The sequence below is a fragment of the Megascapheus bottae genome, chromosome 33 (assembly GCF_031878675.1).
Source record: "Megascapheus bottae isolate mThoBot1 chromosome 33, mThoBot2.hap1, whole genome shotgun sequence".
Classification (NCBI taxonomy): Eukaryota; Metazoa; Chordata; class Mammalia; order Rodentia; family Geomyidae; genus Megascapheus; species Megascapheus bottae.
This window is the reverse complement of record NC_143541.1, coordinates 8,289,340-8,313,352: the sequence shown is the minus strand read 5'-3', so window position 1 is coordinate 8,313,352 and position 24,013 is coordinate 8,289,340. Positions and strand designations below refer to the sequence as shown.

Sequence of the window (24,013 nt, the reverse complement as noted above, 5' to 3'; positions counted from 1 at the left end):
CGTGGTGCTACAGGCTTGTCATCTCAACTACCATGTAAATAGGGGAAGACAATAATCCAGGTCAGCCCAGAAAAAAGGCTAGACCCTAGAAATACAATGAAAGCCTAGAACACCTGCCTGACAAGCTTAAGGCCCTGAGATTGAACCCCAATGTGGCCAAAGAAAAGTATTTATAAATGTAGAAATAAACATCTGAAAATACTTTAAATGCCCAATATAAGGAAATGCTTTCACGACTATCTCCTGTTAAGAATATTTTTTGGAGTGGGAAACCAGAGGCTCATATCTCCAATTAACCACTAAAAAGCTGGAAGTGGAGGTATGGCTCAAGTGATGAAGCCTTGAGCCAAAAATCTAAGAGACAGTGCCCAGACCCTGAGTTCAAGTCCCAGTACAGGCACGTGCGCGCACATACACACGCACAAATATTATTTGGCACTAAAAACAATTCTACAGCAGGAATTATGAGTATAGCTCAGTGGTACAGAGCGTTTCATTAACATACATAAGTCCTGTTGTTAATTCCCAGCATTGTGAAAAAGAAACAAGGGTAGTAATTCTGTGGTAAAATGGGAACTATCACGTCAGCTGGGGCGGAGGGAAGCATGGCAACACTTAGTGCTGTCTGATGAGTGCAGTCAGTCCTTCCTGTGGATCTGCAAGCTCCACAGTGGAGATTCAACCAACCATAGGCTGAAAACGGAAAGAAGAGGAGAGCTGCGGCTCAAGGAGCACCGGCCTTGAGCAAAAAAGCAAAACAGGTGTTGGTGGCTCACACATATAACACTAGCTACTCAGAGGATAAGATCTGAGAATCATGGTTCAAAGCCAACCCTGTGAGACTCTTATCTCCAATTAACCACCAGAAAACAGGAAGTGGCTCAGGGGGTAGAATGCTAGCCTTGAGCTAAAGAACTCAGGGATAGCACTCAGGTCCCGAGTTCAAGATCCATGACTGACGATCAAAAAATAAAAATAATAATAATAATAAGCAAGTGCATAACCTCAGTACTAGCACAGGAGAGGAGGGAAGGGGAGTGGAAGAGAAGTGGGAAGAGGAAGAGGAAGAAGGAGTGATATTCAGGAAGGAAATGCCTCTGTATGTAAAGCTTTTCACTTTTTTGGGGGGGGCATGGATAGTATTGGGATGGGTCTTGTACAGGCTAAGCAAGCACTCCCCCATCGAGTCACACTCTAGCTTCCAACATTTTCTTGCCATATACTCTAAACCACACAGAGCAGCCATCTCCACGGCACTTTCGTTGTGTGGTGTGTTAGCGGCGTACAGGGGGGGTGACCAGACCTGAGGAGAGTCTGCCCAGCCTCTGTGCACACACTGTGCAGTGTGGTATCGCGGGCTCTGGATCCAGTCTTCCATGGACACCACAATGTGGTAAGTTAAACTCAGGAAGGAAAAGAGTGGACTTCTAGATTGGGACAACTTTCTTGAGTGCAATCTGATACCCATTAAGAGTAGCTAGAGTAACAAAGCACTTAAAAATTCGCAAAGCCAGCTTCAGGGACGGGATGCAGCAAGGACGCTGCTCTGGCTCCCTCCCCGCCAGTCCCCCTGCTCCCAGGGAGGCCGTGGCACTCCCAGGCCTTACTGATGTCCTCAGCAAAGATGATGCTGGTTAGACGGGCGGGCTGGGTGAGTCGGGCCTGCACCACGGCCTTCTGGGAACACTGCTGTTCACTGGAGCCCAGTGGTTCTATGCTGGCCACTTCTGGCCGGGTAGACGACCTGCAAGAAGTAGAAATACACATTGCAAAATGCAGCCAAGCTGGAAGCCAGAGCGTGCTCTCCTGCTGCGGCTCTGACTTGGATTCAAACACAGGATAGAAGTGAGCAGCCTCACACACAGAGGAGAAAACAGGGCCAGCCAAGGCCCCGCGATCAGACCACGTGCACGCTGCAGAAATGAGTGCCTGTACAGAGTCCCCCAATGCAAATCAATCAGGAGACCCCACACCTGGAAACAGCCTTGGCCTCAACTCTACAGATAGGGAAGTTTCTTAGACCCCCTTATCTGCAGGCCTCTAAGAAGGCCTAAAGCCACAGGGGCTAAGAGGGAAGGACAGAGGGCAAAGGTTTGGTCAGGGTACACTGGATACATATATGATGGAAACACCCCAGTGAAACTAAGCCCCCCCAACCACCCACAATGGGGAGGTGGATGCCCAGGGGCATCTCACTGAAGTCCTCACGTGGCCTGGCATAATGCATAACCCCCATCTCCAAAAACCCTGCTCTCATTACTTGTGAACTGGTAGTGAGCTCAGGAGACGAAAGGCCCGAACCACATCACCACTGTGCGCTGTGGTGCATGAACACCACCAGGTCACAGCCACCCCAGTTCACGCAGGGCTCAGCCTTGGTGCTGCAGGCTCTGGGTTAGACAAAGACACAGCTGGTTTGGTCTATGTGGGTCCTGGGGTTTGAACTCTGGGCCTGGGTGCTGTCCCTGATCTTTTTTTTTTTTTTTGCTCAAGGTTAGATCTCTACCACTTGAGCCACAGCTCCTCTTCTAGCTCTTTGGTGATTTATTGAAGGTAAGTCTCATGGACTTTCCTGGCTGGGTTGGCTTTGAACTGTGATTCTTAGGTCTCAGCCTCCTGAGTAGCTGGGATTACAGGCCTGAGCCACTGATGCTCAACAGATGTCCCCTCTCATACAATAGAATACAGAGCGGCGTCACTGTCCTGAACAGCCCTCTGGGCTCTGCCTGTTCACCCACACATGGATATTTGGTGGTAATGACGACTGAACTCAGGCCCTTGCACTTGAGCCACTCTGCCAGGCTTTTGTGCATGGGCGATTTGTGAGGTAGGGTTTCCTGTTGTGTCTGGGTCAGCCCGGATCACCATCATCCTATTTGTACTTCCCCTGTGGCTGAGATCACAAGTGTGACCCCAAGCCCAGCCACTGGGCTTGCCTATAGCAGAGGACAGGCACATGCCATGACTCGTCAGTCACGGGCTTCAAACATCAATTTCACTATCTTTGCCTCCCTATTCCACCAGTGAGGCATCCTCAGACTTGACATCTACCAAGGGCCTGCTGTGCAGGCCACGGCCAGCTCCTCTCCCGGCCTTCGCTCAGGCAGGGGGCTCCCTGGAGCCTCTTGGTAAGGGCATTACTTCCAATCCAGAGGACCCCGCCCTCCAGACCTTCACAATCCTCTTCCCAGGGCCTAGCACTATCACCATGGCGATGAGGTTTCGGAGGATGGACCTGGGGTACACACGGGTTCAGACCACCTGTGCCTGGCTTCCTGGAGCAGCCGTGTTCCATTCAACAGGGGCATAGTGGGTATCTTCTAACTCAGCCAAAGGGCAATCTTGGGAAGTGGGAGGTGCTGAGTAGTCTAATAATCTTAAATCAATCCATCCTCCTAGCTCCCAGAGCTGATAACAGAGCAATAAAAGCAGCCAGCAGATAAGATAAAAGCCCTACCTTTATCCTCCTGCCTCCATCTCTACCTTCAGAAAATAGGACTGGGGCATGAGTCCCACTAAGCTCTGTACAGAGGGGTTGAAACAAATGGTAAAGCCCTGAGAAGACCCAGCAGCAGCAGACGAGGCAGGCAGGCAGGACCCCCACAAGACCAAAGCACTTCCCCTTTACCCAATCTCACTTCTGCAGGGATCTCTTCTCTTGTGTAGACCCTGCCCTGACTAAGGGACGCTCACCCTAGCTTTCTCTGAAGGATGGCTTACTTCCTCCTTGGACATTCTGAGGCCCCTTAGCTTTACAGCTTTGAGGGGTATGGAAGAACCACTGAGGTCTGCAGGTTCAGCTATGTGTCAGTGAACTTAAATGCCCTCCTCTGCAGTTCAGCCTCTGCCACCTGCTCTGCCTTCCTCATAAGATAAAAATGCACTTTATATCATACACGGACATGTTGAGCTGAAATCCCTTTGCACAACTACTTAAAGACATTTATAGAAGAAAAGAAAGTTTTACAGACACTTGGAAACATGAATCCTAGAAAATAATTAAAAATAAAGTTTGGAAAAGCCTTGTTAAAGAAAAGAAGCATTTTATAAAGTGGGGTGGGGTTTGGCTCAGCAAGTACTTCTCTAGCATGTATGAGAGGCTTTGGGTTTCGTTCTCAGTACCAAAAAGAAAAAAAAATGTTGTAACAAATTATAGCCGGGAACTGGTGGCACAAGCTTGTAATCTTAGTTATGCAGGAGGCTAAGATCTGAGAGCTAAATTTTGATGCCCACTTGGGCAGAAAGATCCGTAAATTCTTATTTCCAACTAACTAGAAGTGGAAGTATGATTCAAGTGGCAGAACTCCAACCTTGAATAAGCATGAGGCCCTAAGTTCAAGTCCAATGTCGGAAGGAGGGAGCAAAGAACATTATCAAGTGTTTATTAGAAGTACAGGGGAAAGGTATGTTCCAAACTGAAAGCAGAGACTGTGGGAAAAGGAAGTTTACTTTTGTATGTAAGCTAATTTTCTTTCTCTCTCCCTCTCTTGGACTTTTGCCTGCCCACCTCTGTCTTGTTTTTTCGGTACCACTGGGGATTGAACAATTTAGGCAAGCACTCTTACCAGCTGAATTACTCCCCAGATTGTCTTTTGTCTGTGCTACTGCTAACTTCCGGGGGTTGCTTTGAATCTGACCTCTTCCTGCCTCCTGAGTACCGAGGGTTCACGTCAAATATGGGCATTCATTCTATCATTCTTTGTTCTGCATGTTTTTTTTTTCTGTTGTTGTTGCAATACTAAGCTTTAGTTCAGGGCCTCGTGCTTGCTAGATAGGAGCTCTACTACTTGAGTCACGCTGCCCCTTCTTGAGTTGGTATTTTCAAGATTGGTTCTCGACTTACCCCTGGGCTTGCCAGGACTGCAGTCCCATTTGAGCTTCCACGTCGCTGAAACAAGAGGCAAGTGCTACTGCACCAGCCCTGTACTTCCTCGGAAGCTTCAGGTGAGAGGCATGTGCCAGTGATACTAAGTCACCTAACACAAATCCTGTTTTTTTTTTCTTTTCTTTTTCTGCCAGTCCTGGGTCTTGAACTCAGGGCCTGGGCACTGTCCTTGGGCTTTCTCAAGGCTAGCGCTCTCCCACTCGAGCCACAGCACCACTTCTGGCTTTTTTCTATGTTCGTGGTACTGAGGAACCAAACCCAGAGCTTCATGCATGCTAGGCAGGCACTCTACCACTACGCCAAGCTTCTCGCCCAGGAAAGCCTGTTTTATAACCAAGTGCTGAGTGTCTGGTGTGACAGACTGAACACCTCACTGACGGTGAAAAGCAGAATGCTTGAATGGGTACACTTTCCACCATCATAAAGCTAGAAGTTCTGGGCCATCCAAAGCCGGCTTGTCCACACTTTCCAGCCAGCCAGGCATTAACCAAGCAGAGAGACAAGGCCTGCAGCCAGGCTGGCCAGTGACGCTGCCACCTGCTCCCACAGATGCCAGGTCTGTAGGCGTTGCCCCATGCATGTGGACAGTGTCACATTCCACAGAGCCTGGCTCTGGTGGCTTTTCTGCTGAGAGCGCTTCTTGGCTGCCCAGATAAAGTGAATCATCATTCACCCGGGAGGCATGTCTCCTCCTGCACACACCACCAGTAACTGACACTATTACCCCGCCTCCCTCTTCACCACCATCTTGCAAGAAACACACGTCAGAATGGAGTACCTGTCTCTTCTGGGAACCAGGGTACAGTGCAGAGATAACAGGGATAGCAGGAGCCGGGGGGGGGGCGGGGAGCATGACCTCCTCAATTTATCTCTCAGCAGCAGGTAAGGTATGGTACAGGGGGCTGCCATTCAGCCAGCCACGTGTCCTTGTGCCACCATTTTAACTTCCTGGGGCCTCCATTTCCTTCTCCAAACAACGAGAATTAAAAACAGTGTCTAACTACAAAGGTCCGGGTGGACTGGATGAGGTAGCAAACGGAAGGATCCTGTCACAGCTCCCAAGTTTAGGAAAAAGAGGGGGGTTTGCAGTCCAGTATGATTCTGACCACTCGAACTTTACTTTCTCAAAAAAGGAGTGCGTGCCCTTCAAAATTGGGGTTACTCATGCTTGAACCTGTCTATCCTCTTCCCCAAGCGAGGCCTGCCCTTAACCCCTGGTATTAAGCCCTCCTTATAAACCCCCTTCTCCACCAGGCACTGGACTAGCTACTCAGGAGGTTGGCATCTGAGGAGCAAGCTTTGAAGCCAGCCCAGCCCATTTAATCACCAAAAAGCTGAAAATAAAGCTATGACTCAAGTGGTAGTGTGCTATCTTTCAGCAAAAAAGCTCAGGGACAGTACCCAGACCTGATTTCAAACCTAGGAATGACACAGTAAATAAAATAATAATAACAATAAGCAGTGGTAGTAATAATAAAGCCCCTTCACCATCTAATCACAGCTGTTCTCAGAGCCACTGGTAAAGGAGTGAAGTTACTGGCCTAAGGTTGGACCCCTGGTGGGAGCTGAAACCATCTCATATCAAGTCTAACCTCTGCTCAGAAACCTCTCCTGGCTCCCGGCTCTTCCACCTCCTTTCCTCTGCTATGGTATCTATCCCTTGCACTTCCATAAGGCCCTCTGGCCAGGACTCATCCTTACCCACTTTTGTTGCTCAGACACATGGTAACTCTTACATGGACTCCCTCATTCATCTCATCTACCCCTCCTACTCTGGGGAACCACTGGGCCTGGGGTGGAGGGGGTCTTTAATGTAGCCACTTGAAATCTGCATGTGTTAGCTCTCCACGGCTGCAACAGAACACATGAGGAAGTCACCTAATGAGGAGGAGAGGTTTGTTTTGGCTCACGGTTTCAGGTTTGGTCCACGGCCTTTAGCTCCGTTCGGCTTGGCTTGTGAGAGGCAGCACATTCTGGAAAAGGCCCACTTCAGGGCAGAAATGAGAGGAAAAGGACATGGAGGTGAGTCCCCAACAACCCTCCAAGGGTCCACACACCAAATGTCCTTCCACCAAAAGCTGCAGTGGGTAGAACTAAAGGCCATGGCCCCTGGGTGGCCACCATGAGAAGAACTGACTTCTGTCACCCACTCTTATCATCATGCGATGTCAAGACACAGGCCCAAAGCATCTGGGCCAAACAACAGGAACGGAAACTTGTGAAAGCATGCACCAAGAAAACCTTTGCTTCTCTAAGTTGTGTCTCGGGTATCAGTTACCATGGCGACAGAAAGCTAATACCCGCTTGCGGCCCTCTGAATTTCCTCAGTCCCATCACATCCAAGTGTTACTTGTAATTTTTCTTTTGATTTTTCCATTCAGAATAACCAATTTAACAAGAAGTCTCACAGACGCCTGGAAATAGACGATGTGTGTGGTTTGCCAAACGCCCAGATGCATCCAGTGTTCTGACACCCAGAGTTAGAGATATCCTTGGGCCCCAAAGGCTCTCAGAAGACAGGCTCGTTTTCACAAGTGTGAAGAAAGGAGGAAACGCTGGGTTAGTGGGCAGGGAGTTGGGTTTAACGGATGCTGAGTTTCAGTTTCACAAATGGAGAGGTGGGGGCAGCTGATGATAACGTCTGTAGACAAGAGTGCATGCCTAGCGTGTGAAAGGCCAGGGGTCTCATCCCCACCCCAGCGAAAGGCAAGTGAACAGGGAAGGGTGACTTTCTCAGGCTGGCACACAGAAGGTGCCTGAGAGAGGGCTGCTGCCTCTCCAGCACCCAGGAGAGCTGGGCAGGGCCAGAGGGACCCAGGGTACCAGAAGGTCAGGCCAGACCTGAGAAAAAAAAGAGAAGTAAAACTTGTGCAAGGAACCAGGATGGCAAAGCTGGTGACAGTCCAGCCGCCTCCATGCCCCTACAGAAACCACCCTGCATGGAGACTGAGGCAGAGTCTGCAGTGCAGTAGCACCCCATCCATCTCCAACCCCCCAGAGGCTGCTGGAACCCACAAAGGAAACAACTCCAGTGGCAGCTCAACTCAGTCAACAGACACTTCCCGGCCTCTGCTGCCAGCCTATTGGAGGATGAGAGCTGAGCACGGTCCCGGTCCACCCTACAGCCATGGTCAGTCCTGGGGGAGCCTCAGATACATACAGGCTGCCCTCAAGGCCAAGGGCATTTAGGAAAGGGCAAGGCCCCGGAGAACCAGCACCTACCCAGCCCCACCTAACACCTGACCTGGTAACCCCTTCCTGCTCCCTCACCAAAGCCCACAAGGTCCCATGTGGCCGAGGCCTCTACAACCTCTTTAAGCCTCACCCCAAATTCACCCAAGCTGCTTCCTGTGAGCTCTTCCAATGAACTCAGCCCCACCCCACGGTTTCTGAACCTGCAACTTCCTCCAGCAAGGCCCACTCGAGTTCCAGCTGGACTCCAGCGTGTGTGTCCTGACCACCGTGTCCCACGGCATTTGTCTCCTGCACACTTATTCCTGCAGCCTCCTAATGAGCTCCTACAATCAACATTCTGTGAAAGCAGGACACCATCTGCTCCTTCTCTGACGCATCCCCAGGACCTTGAGTAGTATCCAGCTCATAGGAAAGACTCACCATTATATTTTTCACCTATGTGTAACAGACTCCCACCCAAAAAGAGCTCTGACTGAGCACCTTTACCCCCTGGCTGAGTGCTTCTGCGCTATTAGAGAAGGTATGTTCAGGCCTGGGCCCAAGCCTGGCAAACACATCAAGCAGCTTAGGAGACAAGAAAGCAGGCCAATTACAGTGGGTGCGGTGCCTAGGGGAGGGGCCTGAAGGCAGCATGGCATCCTTCCCCAAGGACAGCCAATGGCGAACACGAGTCAGAAGGGTCAGGCTTGCACTAGGAAGGGCAGTCCGCAGTACAGTTTCATGGCAGAGTCCAGTGGATGGCCTGCCTCTCTCTAGAGTAACCTCCTCGTTCACCCTAACTTCCCTGACCTGTCTCTCGGGAAGGTACCTCCCTCATCACCCCCAGGAAGCCAGCTCTTCAAGAAAACCAAAATGGTGCTGGGGTTTACACTGGATAGAGGATAGAGGCAGGTTTCCCTTTCCTTATTCTCTCAAGTTCCTTGCAGGGTGTCATTCTGCATGTGAATCCATGCCTTCAAAAAGAAAGAATGAAAATGTACTTTACAAATCGTTTTCAATAGAGCACATTACCTAAACAAATCAGGAATTTGTTTCACAGCCAGCAACGCTGGCTGGCTGGATACAGCTGGACGAACTAATTAGTGTGGCCAATGAGATGGATAAGGAGACCTCCAATGAGCACATCCCCTGGTCTGAGGAGGAGGGGGAGAAGGGGAAGAGGGGGAAGTAGAAAGGAAGGGAAGGAGAGGGAGGAGGGGGAGGAGGGGGAAGAGGAGGTGGTGGTAGATGGGAGGCCTCCCAGCAGCTCTTACCTGGACAGATGCTTCTCTGTCAGTAAGCTACAGGACCCTGTGGCCATCAGTTCTCTGTCTGAGGTTTGGGCCTTCCCAGCTCACACATGGGCGGTTTGCTCTAGATGATGTCTATAGTTTCCCTGACCTGAAAGTGTCTTATTATTTGATACTACAAATGAAGAACTAGGAAGAATAACTTTGAAGCCACTGGCTCCAACACACAGTGATTTTAGGACAGCTGGAATGCCACAACAAAAGTCCCCAGGATCTTTGTTTTCATCTCAGAGACTGAACAATGAACTTCGCAGATAAAGAGATTTTTTTTTCCTCTTAGGATTTTGTGACTGCAGGATAGAGCTTGTCTATCAACTCAAAATCTCCAAAGGAGAGTCTTCAAAACTAAGGCAATAAATGATTGCACTAGAATAAACAGCATTTCTAAAAATAATGCTAACATTTTTACTGTTTGATTGATAGAACATCTTCCTGTGAAGGCAAAACAGCAATCACTAAAAAACCTCTAAAGCACTTAGCTAAGGAGTCACGTTTACAATAAAACGAAGGATCACGCACTCAATACATTAGGTTCTTAGCACTTCAGTGATGCATTGGAGACTAGTGGTTTTCCCCGTCCTCCTATCAAGTAAACAAAAGTGTCCACATTGCTTATCTCCTTTCAGAAAACAAAGTTCAACTAGAGAAAGAAAGGGGAGGGGGCGGAAAAGAAAAAAGTATGGAAAAAGTGTGAGGGATGGATCTCAGAAACACAAGAAAGAGACAAAGGGCCATTTGAGAGGCAGGTTTCCTTTCCCTATTCTCTCCACAGACTCTCATAGGAAGTAGCACACAAATACATCCACAGGGATTCACCTGAAATGTGTTTTTATTACCCAGCTTCCCCCTCTGTAGAAAGAGCATCTTCTCCAGGCACGACCATCTGCCCACACAAGAAAGACAAGGCCTCAGAAGTTTAGCCTCCGATATGAAACCAGAGACAAAGGCTTGCCAATGCACAAAACATGCAGAGCAAGCTGGACTGGACACACAAGACTCCCAAAACACAAGTAAGTGCACCTGGTGTCAGAGAGCCGGGGGGCTGAGCCGGGACGCCCTGTATGTGAGCACAGCTAATACTCGGAGACCACAAAGACAGACGGACAGACGGACAGGTCACAGATACAGACAGATGGAGGGACGGACGGACAGACAGACGGAGAAGACACAGATACAGACAGATGGAGGGATAGATGGACAGACAGACGGAGAAGACACAGATACAGACAGACGGATGGATGGACAGACAGACAGACAAGACACAGATACAGACAGACAGACGGATGGACGGACAGACAGACAAGACACAGATACAGACAGACGGATGGATGGACAGACAGACAAGACACAGATACAGACAGATGGATGGACGGACAGACAGACAAGACACAGATACAGACAGACGGATGGACGGACAGACAGACAAGACACAGATACAGACAGACGGATGGATGGACGGACAGACAGACAAGACACAGATACAGACAGACGGATGGATGGACGGACAGACAGACAAGACACAGATACAGACAGACAGAGGGATGGACGGACAGACAGACAAGACACAGATATAGACAGACAGACGGATGGACAGACAGACAAGACACAGATACAGACAGACGGACGGATGGACAGACAGACAGACAAGACACAGATACAGACAGACGGACGGATGGACAGACAGACAGACAAGACACAGATACAGACAGACGGACGGATGGACGTACAGACAGACAAGACACAGATACAGACAGACGGACGGATGGACAGACAGACAGACAAGACACAGATACAGACAGACGGACGGATGGACAGACAGACAAGACACAGATACAGACAGACAGATGGACAGACAGACAGACAAGACACAGACAGACATGACTGATACAGACGGAGGGACGAACAGACAGACAAGACACGGATACAGACAGACGGACGGATGGACAGACAGACAAGACACAGATACAGACAGACGGATGGACAGACAGACAAGACACAGATACAGACAGACGGATGGATGGACAGACAGACAAGACACAGATACAGACAGACAGACGGACGGACAGACAAGACACAGACAGACATGACTGATACAGACGGAGGGACGAACAGACAGACAAGACACGGATACAGACAGACGGACGGACACACACACTCACACACACCCACTCGTGCGTGGTCGCACCTCACTTGGCTTCAGCCCGGCCAGGCCGCGGCGGGAAGGGCGGGGCGCCTGCCCGGCCGGATCGGCCCTCGCCCGCCGCCGCGCCGGCCTCGCGCTGCCACCCCGCCCCCGCCGCCCTCCGCAGGGCTGGACCACAGCCCGGGCCGGGCCGCGTCCCCGAGGCGGCCTCTCCTCCCCCTCCCGTTCATCCCCACACCGGCTTCTCCACCGACGCAGCCCGGCGCCGAGGCGCGAGGCCCGGCCCGGAGCAGACCCGCGGCGTCCGCGGCCGGCCGGCGCCCCGGGCTCCCCGGGCTCCCCGGGCCCCGCGCACGCCGCCCCGCCCCGCGCCGCCCGCGCCGCCCGCGCACCTGCTCCGCGGAGGCCCGGCTAGGCCGCCCGCCCGCCGCCCGCCGCGCCTCACCAGCGGTAGCAGCCCTCGGACGCCTCCAGGGTGAAGTTGACGCGCGTGGCCCGCGTGAAGGGCAGCAGCACCTTGGGAATGTTGAGCTTGGCCGCCGCGGCCGAGGGGCCGAGCGCCAGCCACAGCCAGAGCGCCAGCGGCGGCCCGCGGGCCCGCGCCGCCCTCCCCGCCGGCCCCGCCATCCCCGCCGGCCGCGCCGCGCTTTCCTCAGGCGACCCGGCGCCCGCCCGCCCCCGCGCGCGCTCCCCCTGGCGCCTCGGCCCGCGCGCCCGGCCCGGCCGGCAGGTGACAGCGCGAGGGCGGGGCCCGGGGCGGGCGGGGCGGGGTCGGGGGCGGGGCCCGGGGCTCCTGGGGCGGGGTCGGGGGCGGGGCCCGGGGCTCCTGGGGCGGGGTAGGGGGCGGGGCCCAGGGCTCCTGGGGCGGGGGCGGGGGCGGGGCCCGGGGCTGGCGGGGCGGGGGCGGGGCCCGGGGCTCCTGGGGCGGGGGCGGGGGCGGGGCCCAGGGCTCCTGGGGCGGGGGCGGGGGCGGGGCCCGGGGCTCCTGGGGCGGGGTCGGGGGCGGGGCCCGGGGCTGGCGGGGTGGGGGTCGGCGACGGGGCTCGAGGCTGGCGGGGCGTGGTGGGGGGCGGGGCCCGGGGCTGGCGGGGCGGGGGCTGGGCCCGGGGCTCCTGGGGCGGGGTGGGGGCGGGGTCCGGGGCTGGCGGGGCGGGGCCCGGGGCTGGCAGGGTGGGGTCGGGGGCGGGGCCCGGGGCTGGCGTTGTGGGGGTCGGGGGCGCGGTCCGAGGCTGGCGGGGCGGGGGCGGGGGCGGGGCCCGGGGCTGGCGGGGCGGGGCCCGGGGCTGGCAGGGTGGGGGGCGGGGGCGGGGTCCGGGGCTGGCGGGGCGGGGTCGGGGGCGGGGCCCGGGGCTGGCGGGGCGGGGCCCGGGGGCTGGCAGGGTGGGGTCGGGGGCGGAGCCCGGGGCGGGCGGGGCGGGGCCCTGGGCGGGGCGGGGCCCGGGGCTGGCAGGGTGGGGTCGGGGGCGGGGCCCGGGGCGGGGCCCACGCCTGGCCCCACGCTGCCGGCCGGGCCCGGGCACCGGCTCTCGCCTTCTGCCCAGGCGAGCTTGGGCTTTGATCCTCCCACACGCGCGTGCCCGATCGTGGGGTTCTCAGCGCCCGCCCTCGCCCGCCTGTGCGGCTGCCTCCACGGAGCAGCGGTGAACCCAGCTCTTCCGTTGGCGTTTCGTTTATTTTTTCCTCTGGAGCAGGTAGGGCCTTCAACACAGCCAAGCAGCTGTCCCAGCACTGAGCCCCCCCCCCCCCCGCCCTTTCTGATTCATTTCTCCACAGGCACTCGAGTGAGAGGGCTGAAGAAGATCAGTCCCTTCCCTGTGGGCAGCCGGCGAGCTCCGCGGATAATACACAATCCACGTGTGTTCCAGCAAACGCAGATGCCATACCCCTTGCCTGAAGGTGAGCCAGTCAGGAAAACCACTCGGGCCTCTGGAGTCCCTGTCGCACCAGATCCCCTATCAAAGAGAAATCAGTAACATGGATTTTAAGGTAAAGCATCTTGGTTGCAAATTATGGCAAGTAAATTATCAAAAAGAGGCATTCACATGAGTGGACAGGTAGCCCAAAGAAAGGAAAACTAAGAGTCACAACACATCCATACATAAAATGACTCCTAACAAACCCTCCTGCCTTCCACTGGACCCTCTTCACTGTCTCCCTGGGAGGAGGAAGGGAGCCTAGCAGACTGTTTGGCCCCAGAGCACAGAGACCTTCGGGTGCAGGAGAAATGACACACTGGTGGAAGACAGTTTGTCTCCCTGACAAATAAAATAAGGAAATATTTCCTGCAAGCTGTTATCAGTGCCTCCCAAACTTCTGTCATTTCCTAGCACCCCCCCAAAAAAAATTTTACAATATCTGAGTACCACCTGCACTGTTATTTCCTATTTGTCTCTAAATCAAAGTGTTTGCAAATGTTTAAGATGCAAGATTTACGATTTCTATAAATAGAAAACCAGTCTGTTGCCAAAATAAAAATAGATATAGCCATGAAATAAATAAAGGAAACAGAGATGCCAGCCCTTTACACCAACCTGCTGTTTCCTGATGCAGACTCAGGGCGGGGCCTGCGCTTAGCGCCCTGTGGTACCTTTCAGAGTCCAAGGCTTCCTCCTCAGGGCTCTCAGTTGGAAGATGCCAAGCACAAGACCCAGCCCCACCAATCAGTCTATAGCATGTCAGGATTGAGAGAACTGGAAAGGCAATTAACTTTTTCCTACTAGGAACAAGTTAGTAACTTTCCAGAATCATTTTCCTAGCTGAACTAGGGTCCATCTGTAATCCTAGCAGCTCAGGAGGCTGAGGAAGGAGGGTTGAGAGCTTGAGGCTGGCTCCAGAAAAGAGAGATGGTGAAACCTTGTCCCCAAATAAATAACAAATAGGCTGGGAGACTTAGCTCAAGAAATAGAGCACTTGCCTAGCATGCACAGGGCCTGGATTAATTCCCAATTTGCATCTTCCATGGTGTGAAGGAGGGAGGATAATTTACAATGAAGAGCCTCCAACAGTTATAGAAGTAGACTAACGACAAGAGGTCGGGATGTGGCCAGTCCATGGCCTGCTCTGCCCCTTCTGCAGCCAGTCTTCCACTGCCTCATTCGGAACTCCTTCCATTGGGATCTCTACAAGACGAGAACCCTGCATATTTACAGCCACAATGCTACTTGAGGGCCTTTTGCATACTTGGCTTTTAGCCAGAAATCTCACCTTTGGAGATTTTCTCTCAAGGACAGAAAGCATGATTAAATATTTGTAGAGTCACTGACAGTAGCCAAAAGGTAGAGAATATCAAGGGTCATCCACAAACAGGCAAGCGGGGATTTGCCGTGTGCACACGTATGGTAGGCAGCCTCACAGTGGAAAGTTAGGAGTTCTGCACATCTGAGCCTCACGCACCCAGGCTGAGCCAAGGAAGCCAGCCATAAAAGGGTGACCACCTATGATTCCGCTTGCCCAAGCTTCTCAGAATCTTTGTATCCATAGACAGAATTGTGATTGCCAAGGGCTGGATGGTCAGCAGGGAAAGAGTTGTTCCTTAATGGGGGGAGAGTTTGAAAAAATCAGGAGAGGGCCAGGAGTTTGGCCTCGTGGTAGAGTGCTTGCCTCGCATGCACGAAAGCCCAGGTTCAATTCCTCAGTAGCACATACATAGAAGAAGCCGGAAGTCGTGCTATGGCTCAAGTGGTAGAGCTCTAGCCTTGAGAAAAGTCCAAGGAAAATGCTTAGGTCCTGAGTTCAAGCCCCACAACTGGCAAAAGAAAAAGAAAAAAAATCAGGAGATTGGTTGGAAAACTGCCCCGGCCGGTGGGGTTTGTCAACTAGAGCCTGAGGAGGAGCAGACCTGAATGAGAGAGACAAACCAGACACAAGGAGGAAAACCATGACCGTATTCTGATCAAGGTCTCAATCTTTATTTTTGCACAGCAGAATATATATGTTTAGCAGAAAGGTAACTGACGCAAGCAGGTTGCTTAGTAACTATCTCTATACAACACATACCTGAAACAAACCTGGGGAGGGGGAGGTCAGGAGGTGGTCAACCTGTTCTGCTAAACAGGATACATAAATCAAGTTCTTTTTTGCTTAACAGAATATTGCATTTGGGTCGTCATGGAAGGGGTAGTAGAAACAATAGGTGATTCTTTCAATTTATAGACAGAGTCTTACAGTTACTAAGTTCTTTCAGTTTACAGAAACTAAAAGTTTCTGGATGTCATAGTAACCGCTATTTGGTTCCCAGCAGAAAACAATATGAACATAATACTGGATAATGCTGAACTGGATACATTTAAAAATAAGGTGGTAGCAGGGCACTGGCACCTGATGCCTGCAATCCTAGCGTCTCAGGAGGTTGAGATATGAGGATCATGAAGCCAGGCTGACTCATCTCCAATAAGCTACTCAAAATAAGACAGAAGTGGTGCTGTGGCTCAAGTGATAGAGTGTTAGCCTTGAGTAAAAGAAGCTCAAGACAATGACCAGTCCCAGACTTCCATCTCCATGATCAGAAAAAATACATCAAAAGGATGGTAAATTTGTTAGGTATATTTTATCAGGATTAAAAAAAAAAAAGATTTGGTAAAGGGGCCGGGAGTTTGGCCTAGTGGTAGAGTGCTTGCCTAGCATGCACAAACACCCAGGTTCGACTCCTTGGTACCCCATACATAGAAGAAAAAAAAAAAGCCAGAAGTGGTACTGTGAGCAAAGGGTAGAGCTATAGCCTTGAGAAAGCTCAAGGACAGTGCTGAGCCTGAGGCCCTGAGTTCAAGCCCAGGACTGGAAGTGGGGGAAGATTTGGTAAAAACATAGCTGCAGCTTTAGAATTTATACTAGGATTTTTTTAGGGGTGTGTAGTTTACTTTCTTCTTTTTGGCCAGTCTTGGAGCTTGAACTCAGGGCCTGAGCAGTGTCCTCGGGCTTTTTCCTTAAGGCTAGTGTTCTGTCACTTGAGCCACAGCACGACTTCCAGCATTTTTATGTGTGTGGTATTAAGGAATTGAACCCCGGTCTTCATACACGCTAGGCAAGCACTCCCAGCCCCTATTTTACTTTCTTCTAACATTGTTTAATTCTGTCTGCGCATGGCCATAAATTAACGCTGAGTCCATTTGTGTAGTTGTAGATTACCTCATGGACAGTGCCCACTTTTACTGCCATATCCAGAGTGGCTGAGTCCCCCACCCACACCTAGACAGCTCACAGTAAAACCCTGTATGCATGCTAGCCAGGTCCAGGCTCCGTTACCTATTGGCTGTGGGCCTGAGAAAGGTACTGAGTTACTAGCAAGATTGCCAGTGGCCCAGGCCTATAATCTTAGCTATTCGGGAGGCAGGTTGTGGTTGTGGGCCAACCCTGGGCTGGAAACCCATGTAACGCCATCTCCAAGGAAGAAGTTGAGTCCTCTCAGCTACTATAGGAAACCCCAAATCGGCAGAGCACAGTCAAGTTGCACATCTGGGCAGGAAGAAGACTCTATCTCAAAACAAAAACAAAAAAGCCTGCACACAATGCCGAGCCCTGAGTTCAAGCCCTGTGACTGACCAAAACAAAAACAGTGTAAGAAGGCTAGAGGCATGGTTCAGTGGTAAAAGTGCCTGCCCCACCAAGTTAAAATCCAGTGCTGCCAGAACAACACAGGAGATCATGATGTGAATATGATCTTGAGGGGTGCAGTGCACGGGCAAAGGGAATCTCATACACACACACACACACACACGCGCGCACGCGCGGGCGTGCACACACACACGCACACACACACAGAGCCAACACTCCCTAACGTTTGCAGAGAACTGACAATGGGATTAAATAGGAGGAAATGCTTTGTTAATGTCCAGAAGGAAGGGTAATCATAGCACAGGATCACATATCAGCCCAACACGATCCAGAAACTTGTAGACCCTCTTCTTATGGGGGGTCAGTGGTGTCAGTGGCATGGAGAACACACAGTGACCCGGAACAAAGCTGTTCTCTGGGGAAGATACTGGTGCTGACAAGAAATGGACAACTTCACTCTCCAAGAAGAAAAAAGGTCGAATTGCCAACACACAGAAGGAAGTCGCAGAAACACGGCAGGGTGTGTGTGTGTGTGTGTGTGTGTGTGTGTGTGTGTGTGTGTGTGTTCGTGCGTGTTTCTTGTTTATGAAGAATCTTCATGAGTGAGACTGTAGCAAGCCTGGGCAAACACTGGGAGACTTTCACCTGTGGGAAATGAAATTAGTTCTTCCAGTTTCTGGGAGCATTTTGGTCTGTAGCCATTATTGAAAATGTTTGAGACCAGATGTGCCACAGAATGTATTCATTCTAGTTGGAAGGCGGCGGGTGTATGGACACCATCCTTACATTTCTACTCCAGGGGGCTTAGGAGAAGCTCCCCGTGTCGGCACACTGGGGTTTCTGTGGTATAACTAAGATTCTTGCTATTCTGGGTACCTGTGGCTCACACCTGTAATCTTAGCCACCCAGGTGGCTGAGATCTGAGGATCAGGGTTCAAAGCCACACAGAGCAGGAAAGTCTGAGAGACTTTTACTCTAATTAACCACCAAAAAGTTAGAGGTGGAGCTAGGTCTGCAAATGAATGGGTTTGCAAGCATGGCATGGCATGGGGGGGGGTCCTGCTGGACAATAAAGTAAGTTATGGTCCCTGAGATGATGTGGCAGGGCCTTGACAGCAAAGAAAACAAGAACACATCCCTTGTGACTCCATGTCTGCCAGATGCCAGAGTGGGCAACTCCACAGAGAATGGTGGATGGCTGCCAAGGCAGGATGGGGAGGGGAGGGGCAGGACGGGTGTGATGATAGTGAGTGACAGACTGGGTTCACTGGTCAAAGAGAATGCTCTAATACCAGGGAGTGGTCACAGCGGCACAACTTTAAATATACTAAAACTACCAGACACTAGGCTTTATCATTAGTATTATTGCATATTAAATGTACAAAAGGAGTTTTGTGATTATTTCCATATACTGTTACCCTTCTGTCAGTCCAAGTCAGAAAAAGGTATACTTCATCCGTAAATCCCCAGCCAAAGCACCAGATATGTTACCAGGAATTTAGGGCAGCTGACTTAACCTTGGCCCTCATACCTGGCAAGAAAAGAATTCAGGCAAGACAACATAATAAAGATGATAGAAAAGTTTATTTAAAAAATAGGACACTCGGGGCCGGGAGCGTGGTCTAGTGGTAGAGTGCTTGCCTAGCATGCATGAAGACCCGGGTTCGATTCCTCGGTACCACATACATAGAAAAAAGCTGGAACTGGTGCTGAGGCTCAAGTGGTAGAGCTCTAGCCTTGAGAAAGTCCAAGGACAGTGCTCAGGCCCTGAGCTCAAGCCCAGGACTGGCAAAAAAAAAAAAAAAATAGGACACTCATACCTAATTGAACTTCGATCCTCCTGTCTCAGGCATGATCCACCAGTGCCCAGCTAATTCTTGAGGTTTTGTTTGTTTGTTGTTGCTGCTGTTGTTTTGCCAGTCCTGGGGCTTGCACTCAGGGCCTGGGCACTGTCCTTGAGCTTTCTCACAGCCATAGATCTACCACTTGAGCCACAACACCACTTCCAGTTTCCTCTGTGTAATTGGTACCAAGGAATTGAATCCAGAGTTTTCGGGCATGCTAGGTAAGTACCCTACCACCAGGCCACCCTCCTGGAAGTTAGAGGCTGTGTGTGTATGTGTGTTACTCACCCAAGCAGAGGCACTCAGTGACTTCTTTTGGATCATTTAGCAAAACCATTTCTGTAACAAGCCACTGGAACAAGATGCCTGTGACAGGAGTTAGTGACAGCCCATCACCAAGTAGCAAAGCTGTAGATGTGGACCCTGGCTGCCCCCAGGGGCAGGCTCCGCTCCCAGGACCAGAGCAGAAGGCATTGCTCAGCCAGGGACCTCACCGCCCTGCAGGACTGCTGGTCCACAGCGCCACCTGGAGACAGCAACGAGAAGAACAGGTCAAGAGGATAGACAAGGCCCTTCCTTTGGTGGGTGGGAGTTAGGAACTGTGTAGTCCATACCCTCAATTAACCTCCTATCATTGGAGGTTGACCGTCCTCGAAGGCCCATGTAGTGCAAGCTTCATCCTTGTTGTGAGCATTTAATAGGATGAAAATATCAGCATGATGGATGTAATCAATATGAAAATGGTGTATGACGAACGTATTGTGAATGCTAAATGAATATGATATAAAATAGCGATGTAGTAATACGAGAAGAGTAGAGTAATTAAATGAAATACAGTAATGAAGAAATATATTGCCAATACAAACTTGTACCTAAAGGCTTATGGACATGGGAGATAAACTATGATGTAACGACACGTGTGACTGTAACCATAGAAACGACCAGGAGCCTGGCTTACAAGATGAAGTATCATAGGAGCCCAGACACCTAAGCAGAATAGATAGAGCAAGCAACCAGCACATCTCAGCACCACTGACCAAAAGGTGTCACCAATCCAGACCGAGCAACCAATCCAAGATGTCACCAATCCAAATCCAGCACGAAGGAGTCTGGGCCGGAGAGGAGCAGGGACCAATACAAACCAAGGAATCAGAACGAGGAGCAGCACTTCCGCTGGCCTTCACCGAGACTGTGGTTCGAGGATCTTTGGCCATGCAGAAGCTGCTCCTTGCCCGAGAAGAGGGACGAGGATGGAGACTCGTCGTCGTGTGGCCCCGGAGCTCACACCCTGGCAGGACTGGAGCTGCGTCTAACATCTGACGGGCAGGCCCTGTTCCACTTTGGGGCTAAGAGATGTCAGAGCGGTGAGTCCAGCGGGTGAGCTGGATGGGCAGATTAGGATTAGACAATTAGGACTAGAAGATGGGAACTAGAATACGGTGTCAAGGCTACTAAGCTATGTTAAATGAATAAACGATGCTGCATCATATTATCTGCCTACTGGTGAATTACTTCACCTGCTCCTGACCATCTCACTGGGGGTGAGGTGGGGTGGGGTGGGGTCATCCTTGGGCTCTGGGGGCTTACATTGTCAGTGGTCTGCACCACATACTTTCACTAGGATGTACTACCTTTAAGTCCAAAGACAGAACATTCAGTCTTAGCTGAATCCATGCCATGCGCTGAACTAAACCTTGTCTCATAAGTTCATTGTCTTTGGTGTTGTTACAGTGATGGAAAGCTGAGAGAACTTTGAGAGTTAACAGTTAATGTTACACTCCACCTGTGCCCCCCTTTTTTTCCTGGAGTTTGAACTCAGGGCCTTGCATTCTTGATTTCTCACCATAGGTGCTCTACCACTTGACCCATGCCTCCAGTTCTGGCTTTCTTGCTGGTTAATTGGAGATAAGAGTCTCAAAGATGTGTCTGCCCAGGTGGACCTTGAACTTCCATCCTTAAGCTCTCAGTCTCCTGAGGAGCTAGATTATGGGCGCGAGCCACCAGTGCCCACTTGGAAGAGACTTTTCCTGGTCACCGAGGTCCAGAGAGAACAAGAGACATGGGGAGCTACCAGCACATCTGCTGCCTGACCCCTGGGGCTCACCCCGCCACTGGCTGTGAAGCCCTGTGAGGTCACTCTTGGTTGAGGGGAGCAGCTGCTTCCTCTCTCTCAAGGTGGCCTGCATGCCCTTCCCTTCCCAGCTGTCGTTCCGGACAGGAAACTGAAGCAAGGCCACAGCAGTTTAGAGATGGCGGTGCAGACTGGGATTTGCTGAGAGCACACAGGCTCAGGAAGCAGCTAATTAAGCAGGAGGCTCCAATTAAGAAATAATTTGATGGTCTGAAGCACACTCTAGCAGCCACTGTGTGGCAGAACCGTATGTTCACTTGGGCATTAGCACCCTGCAAGAGCACTCAGGCTGCTGCTTCCTGGGCTATGAAATGAGGCCAGCGGGCCGGCCGGTACTAATGTACCCCGCGGACCTCACACTGCGGGAGAATTGCTTCCCTCAACACTGGAAAAATTTCCTCTGCACTCTCCCATCTGTTAGCCTCTCCACTTTCAACAGCAGGCCAAGTATTATTATCTCAGTTGTAGATTTAAATTCTAGTCTAGAAGCTTTGTGTGTGTGTGTCCATGTGCATGATACTCCAGCTTAATTCCTCTTTCCAGATCTCATGTCTCTTAAGCTGACAATTCAAGGATGTCCCTCTTCCTTCTCTCTGGATGCACCCACACTCCAGGATTCGGTGTGGTTCCAAGTCTCTTGCAGGCAGAAGTTAGCAGCCTCCATGAGACATCCTTTCTACTCTGGCTAAGGAGTGGTCCAAGGCTGGTTTTTATGGAGATCACCTTTCAGTCTGTGAGTATGTAGCTAGTGACAGATGATAACAAGAAAGCTGGGCGCAGTGGCTCACCTCTGTAATCCTAGTTACTCAGGAGGCTGAGATCTGAGGATTGTAGTTCAAAGCCATCCTGGGCACTAAAGTCAGTGAGACTCATCTCCAATTAACTACGAGAAAACTGGAAGTGGTGCTGTGGCTCCAGGGTTCCAGCAGTAGCCTTGAGCTGAAGAGCTCAGGGACAATGCCCAGGCCTAGAGTTCAAACCCCACGACCAACAAGGCAAAGCAAAACAAAACATGGAGGGCCCCAGTAATTCCTGCTTCCCAGTGTTCACATACATTAGCAATGCCCCTTTTTAGCACTGGCTGTAGGCTTTGACCATGTGACTTGCTTTGGTGAATGGAATCAAGGGGAGTGAATTTGAGAAGAAACCTGGAAAAGCCTTTGATGGCTGTGGCTGTGGAATCCTACTGGGGGCTAGCTGTTTGCAGCAATGTAAAAGGTACAGGTTAATAGAATACTAACCCTGAAGGCATCCCAGCCAAGGCTGACCCCTTGCTGTCCAGTCAACACCAGCCACGTACCACCCAGATTAATAGCACAGAGGACCAACAGACAAATGAAGCAGTTAATGCCTTGGCTTCAGAACCTTATTTTTTGCAGTGTTTGAGTTTCAACTCAGGTCTGTCCTTGCTAGGCAGGTGCTAGGCAGACTTTTTTGCTTTAGTTATTTTTCAGATGGGCCTCATGTGTATGCTAGCGTATGCATGAACTCTGATCCTTCTATGTACACCTCTCATGTGCTAGGCTACAGCACATTATACCATGTCCAGTCTATTGATTACCCAGGCTAATCTCAAACCCTAATCTCTGCCTCATTAGTAGCTGGAAATGCAGGAATGAGCCTGGCTTTGCTTTTAAACTTTTTTATTTCTGAGGTTACAATAGAAGAACCAGTGTATGTTCAAACCCAAACACTGCCCATAAACACCTTTAAAATTGCCCCTGTGCCAAGTGCAGCAGTGCATGCCTGCAATCCCAGCTATTCATATGGTGGAGAGCAGAAGGATCATGGTTTGAGGCCAGCCCAGGCAAAGAAGTTCTCGAGGGCCCATCGGAACCAATGAAGAAGCTAGGTATGCTGGTATGTGCCTATCATCTCAGCTACGTGCGAAGTGGGAGGATCCAAATCTAGGCTGATCTCAGCAAAAGTAAGTTTTTATTTGAAAAAATAACCAAAGCAAAAACGGGTGGGTGCTTAGCAAGTGCAAGGTCCTGAGTTCAAACCTTAATGCTTGCTTTGGCAAATGGACATGTACAGACTTTTTCTTTCTCTGCCACTATTCTCTAAATAATGTAACAACTACAGAATTTAACAACTGTTTGCAGAGCACTGACATGCTGTGATTATCACATGCCATCTAGGATGACTGAAAGTACATGGCAGGATGTGGGTAAGTTCTACGTGACAATAGGGAAGGGACATGTACCTACATGATTTGGGTTTACATGGCACCAATTCCTCGTGGATATTTTGAGAATGTCTGTTTTTTTATTCATATCAGTATATTTTTAAATGCACACATAGGACTCCGCACTCCTCATATTAGCAAAATAAATACAAGTACAGACATTCCTCCCATTGAAGTAACACTACTTTTTGGAAGAACATTTTAGCTATCTCTACCAGACCCCGTGGAAATATGGCCAGATGCCCAACACCAAGAATCCTGTGAGGCATCCTGAGAGCAAAGAACCTAGAAATGCATGGGACAAAAGTCAGCCACACAATGGAATGTGGCACAGCCATTAAAAAGTGGCAGTAGATCAGGTCCTGATGAGGTTGCAATATCTATAAAGAGGGGCTTTAGATTTTAAAAGGCAAACACAAAACAGCAGGCAGTGTGCGTGCGTGTGTGTGTGTGTGTGCGCGCGCGCGCATCTGAGGTGGTATATGCAGTTATGGGGTGTATGTCTCTCTCCGTTGGTGCAGCTGGGGGAGCATGTGTCGTGTTTGTTGCTGGCAGCCTTGTGCACTAATGAGTTTCCACAGCCCTGAAATTCCCTGAGCACTAGTCTTCATAGGCAGAGCAAGCCTCTGGATGCCAGGAGCTGAGAGCCAGCATGGATGAGTCACCCCACTGAGTGTGTCAACATCCCTGAGGATAAGGCAGGAGCCTATACAGGTTGCACCAGGGGTTATGGTGGAGGCAGGAGCTCTGGCGGGGGAGGGGGGCACTACCTGGCCACCAGGATAGAC

General features: G+C 51.0%; 1 protein-coding gene across 1 annotated transcript in view; it reads right to left on the bottom strand.

Moving 5' to 3' along the window:
* Nup210 (nucleoporin 210) overlaps positions 1-12,170 on the bottom strand; it is a 64,233-nt gene extending 52,063 nt beyond the window's left edge. The window contains exons 1-2 of the mRNA XM_090323976.1: positions 11,958-12,170; positions 1,608-1,744 (exon numbers count right to left, since the gene is read on the bottom strand). Coding sequence (XP_090180102.1) covers positions 1,608-1,744; positions 11,958-12,139 — 319 coding nt within the window. The 5' untranslated portion in view covers positions 12,140-12,170. The remainder of the gene's footprint in view (positions 1-1,607; positions 1,745-11,957) is intronic.
* Positions 12,171-24,013: the final 11,843 nt, after the last annotated feature.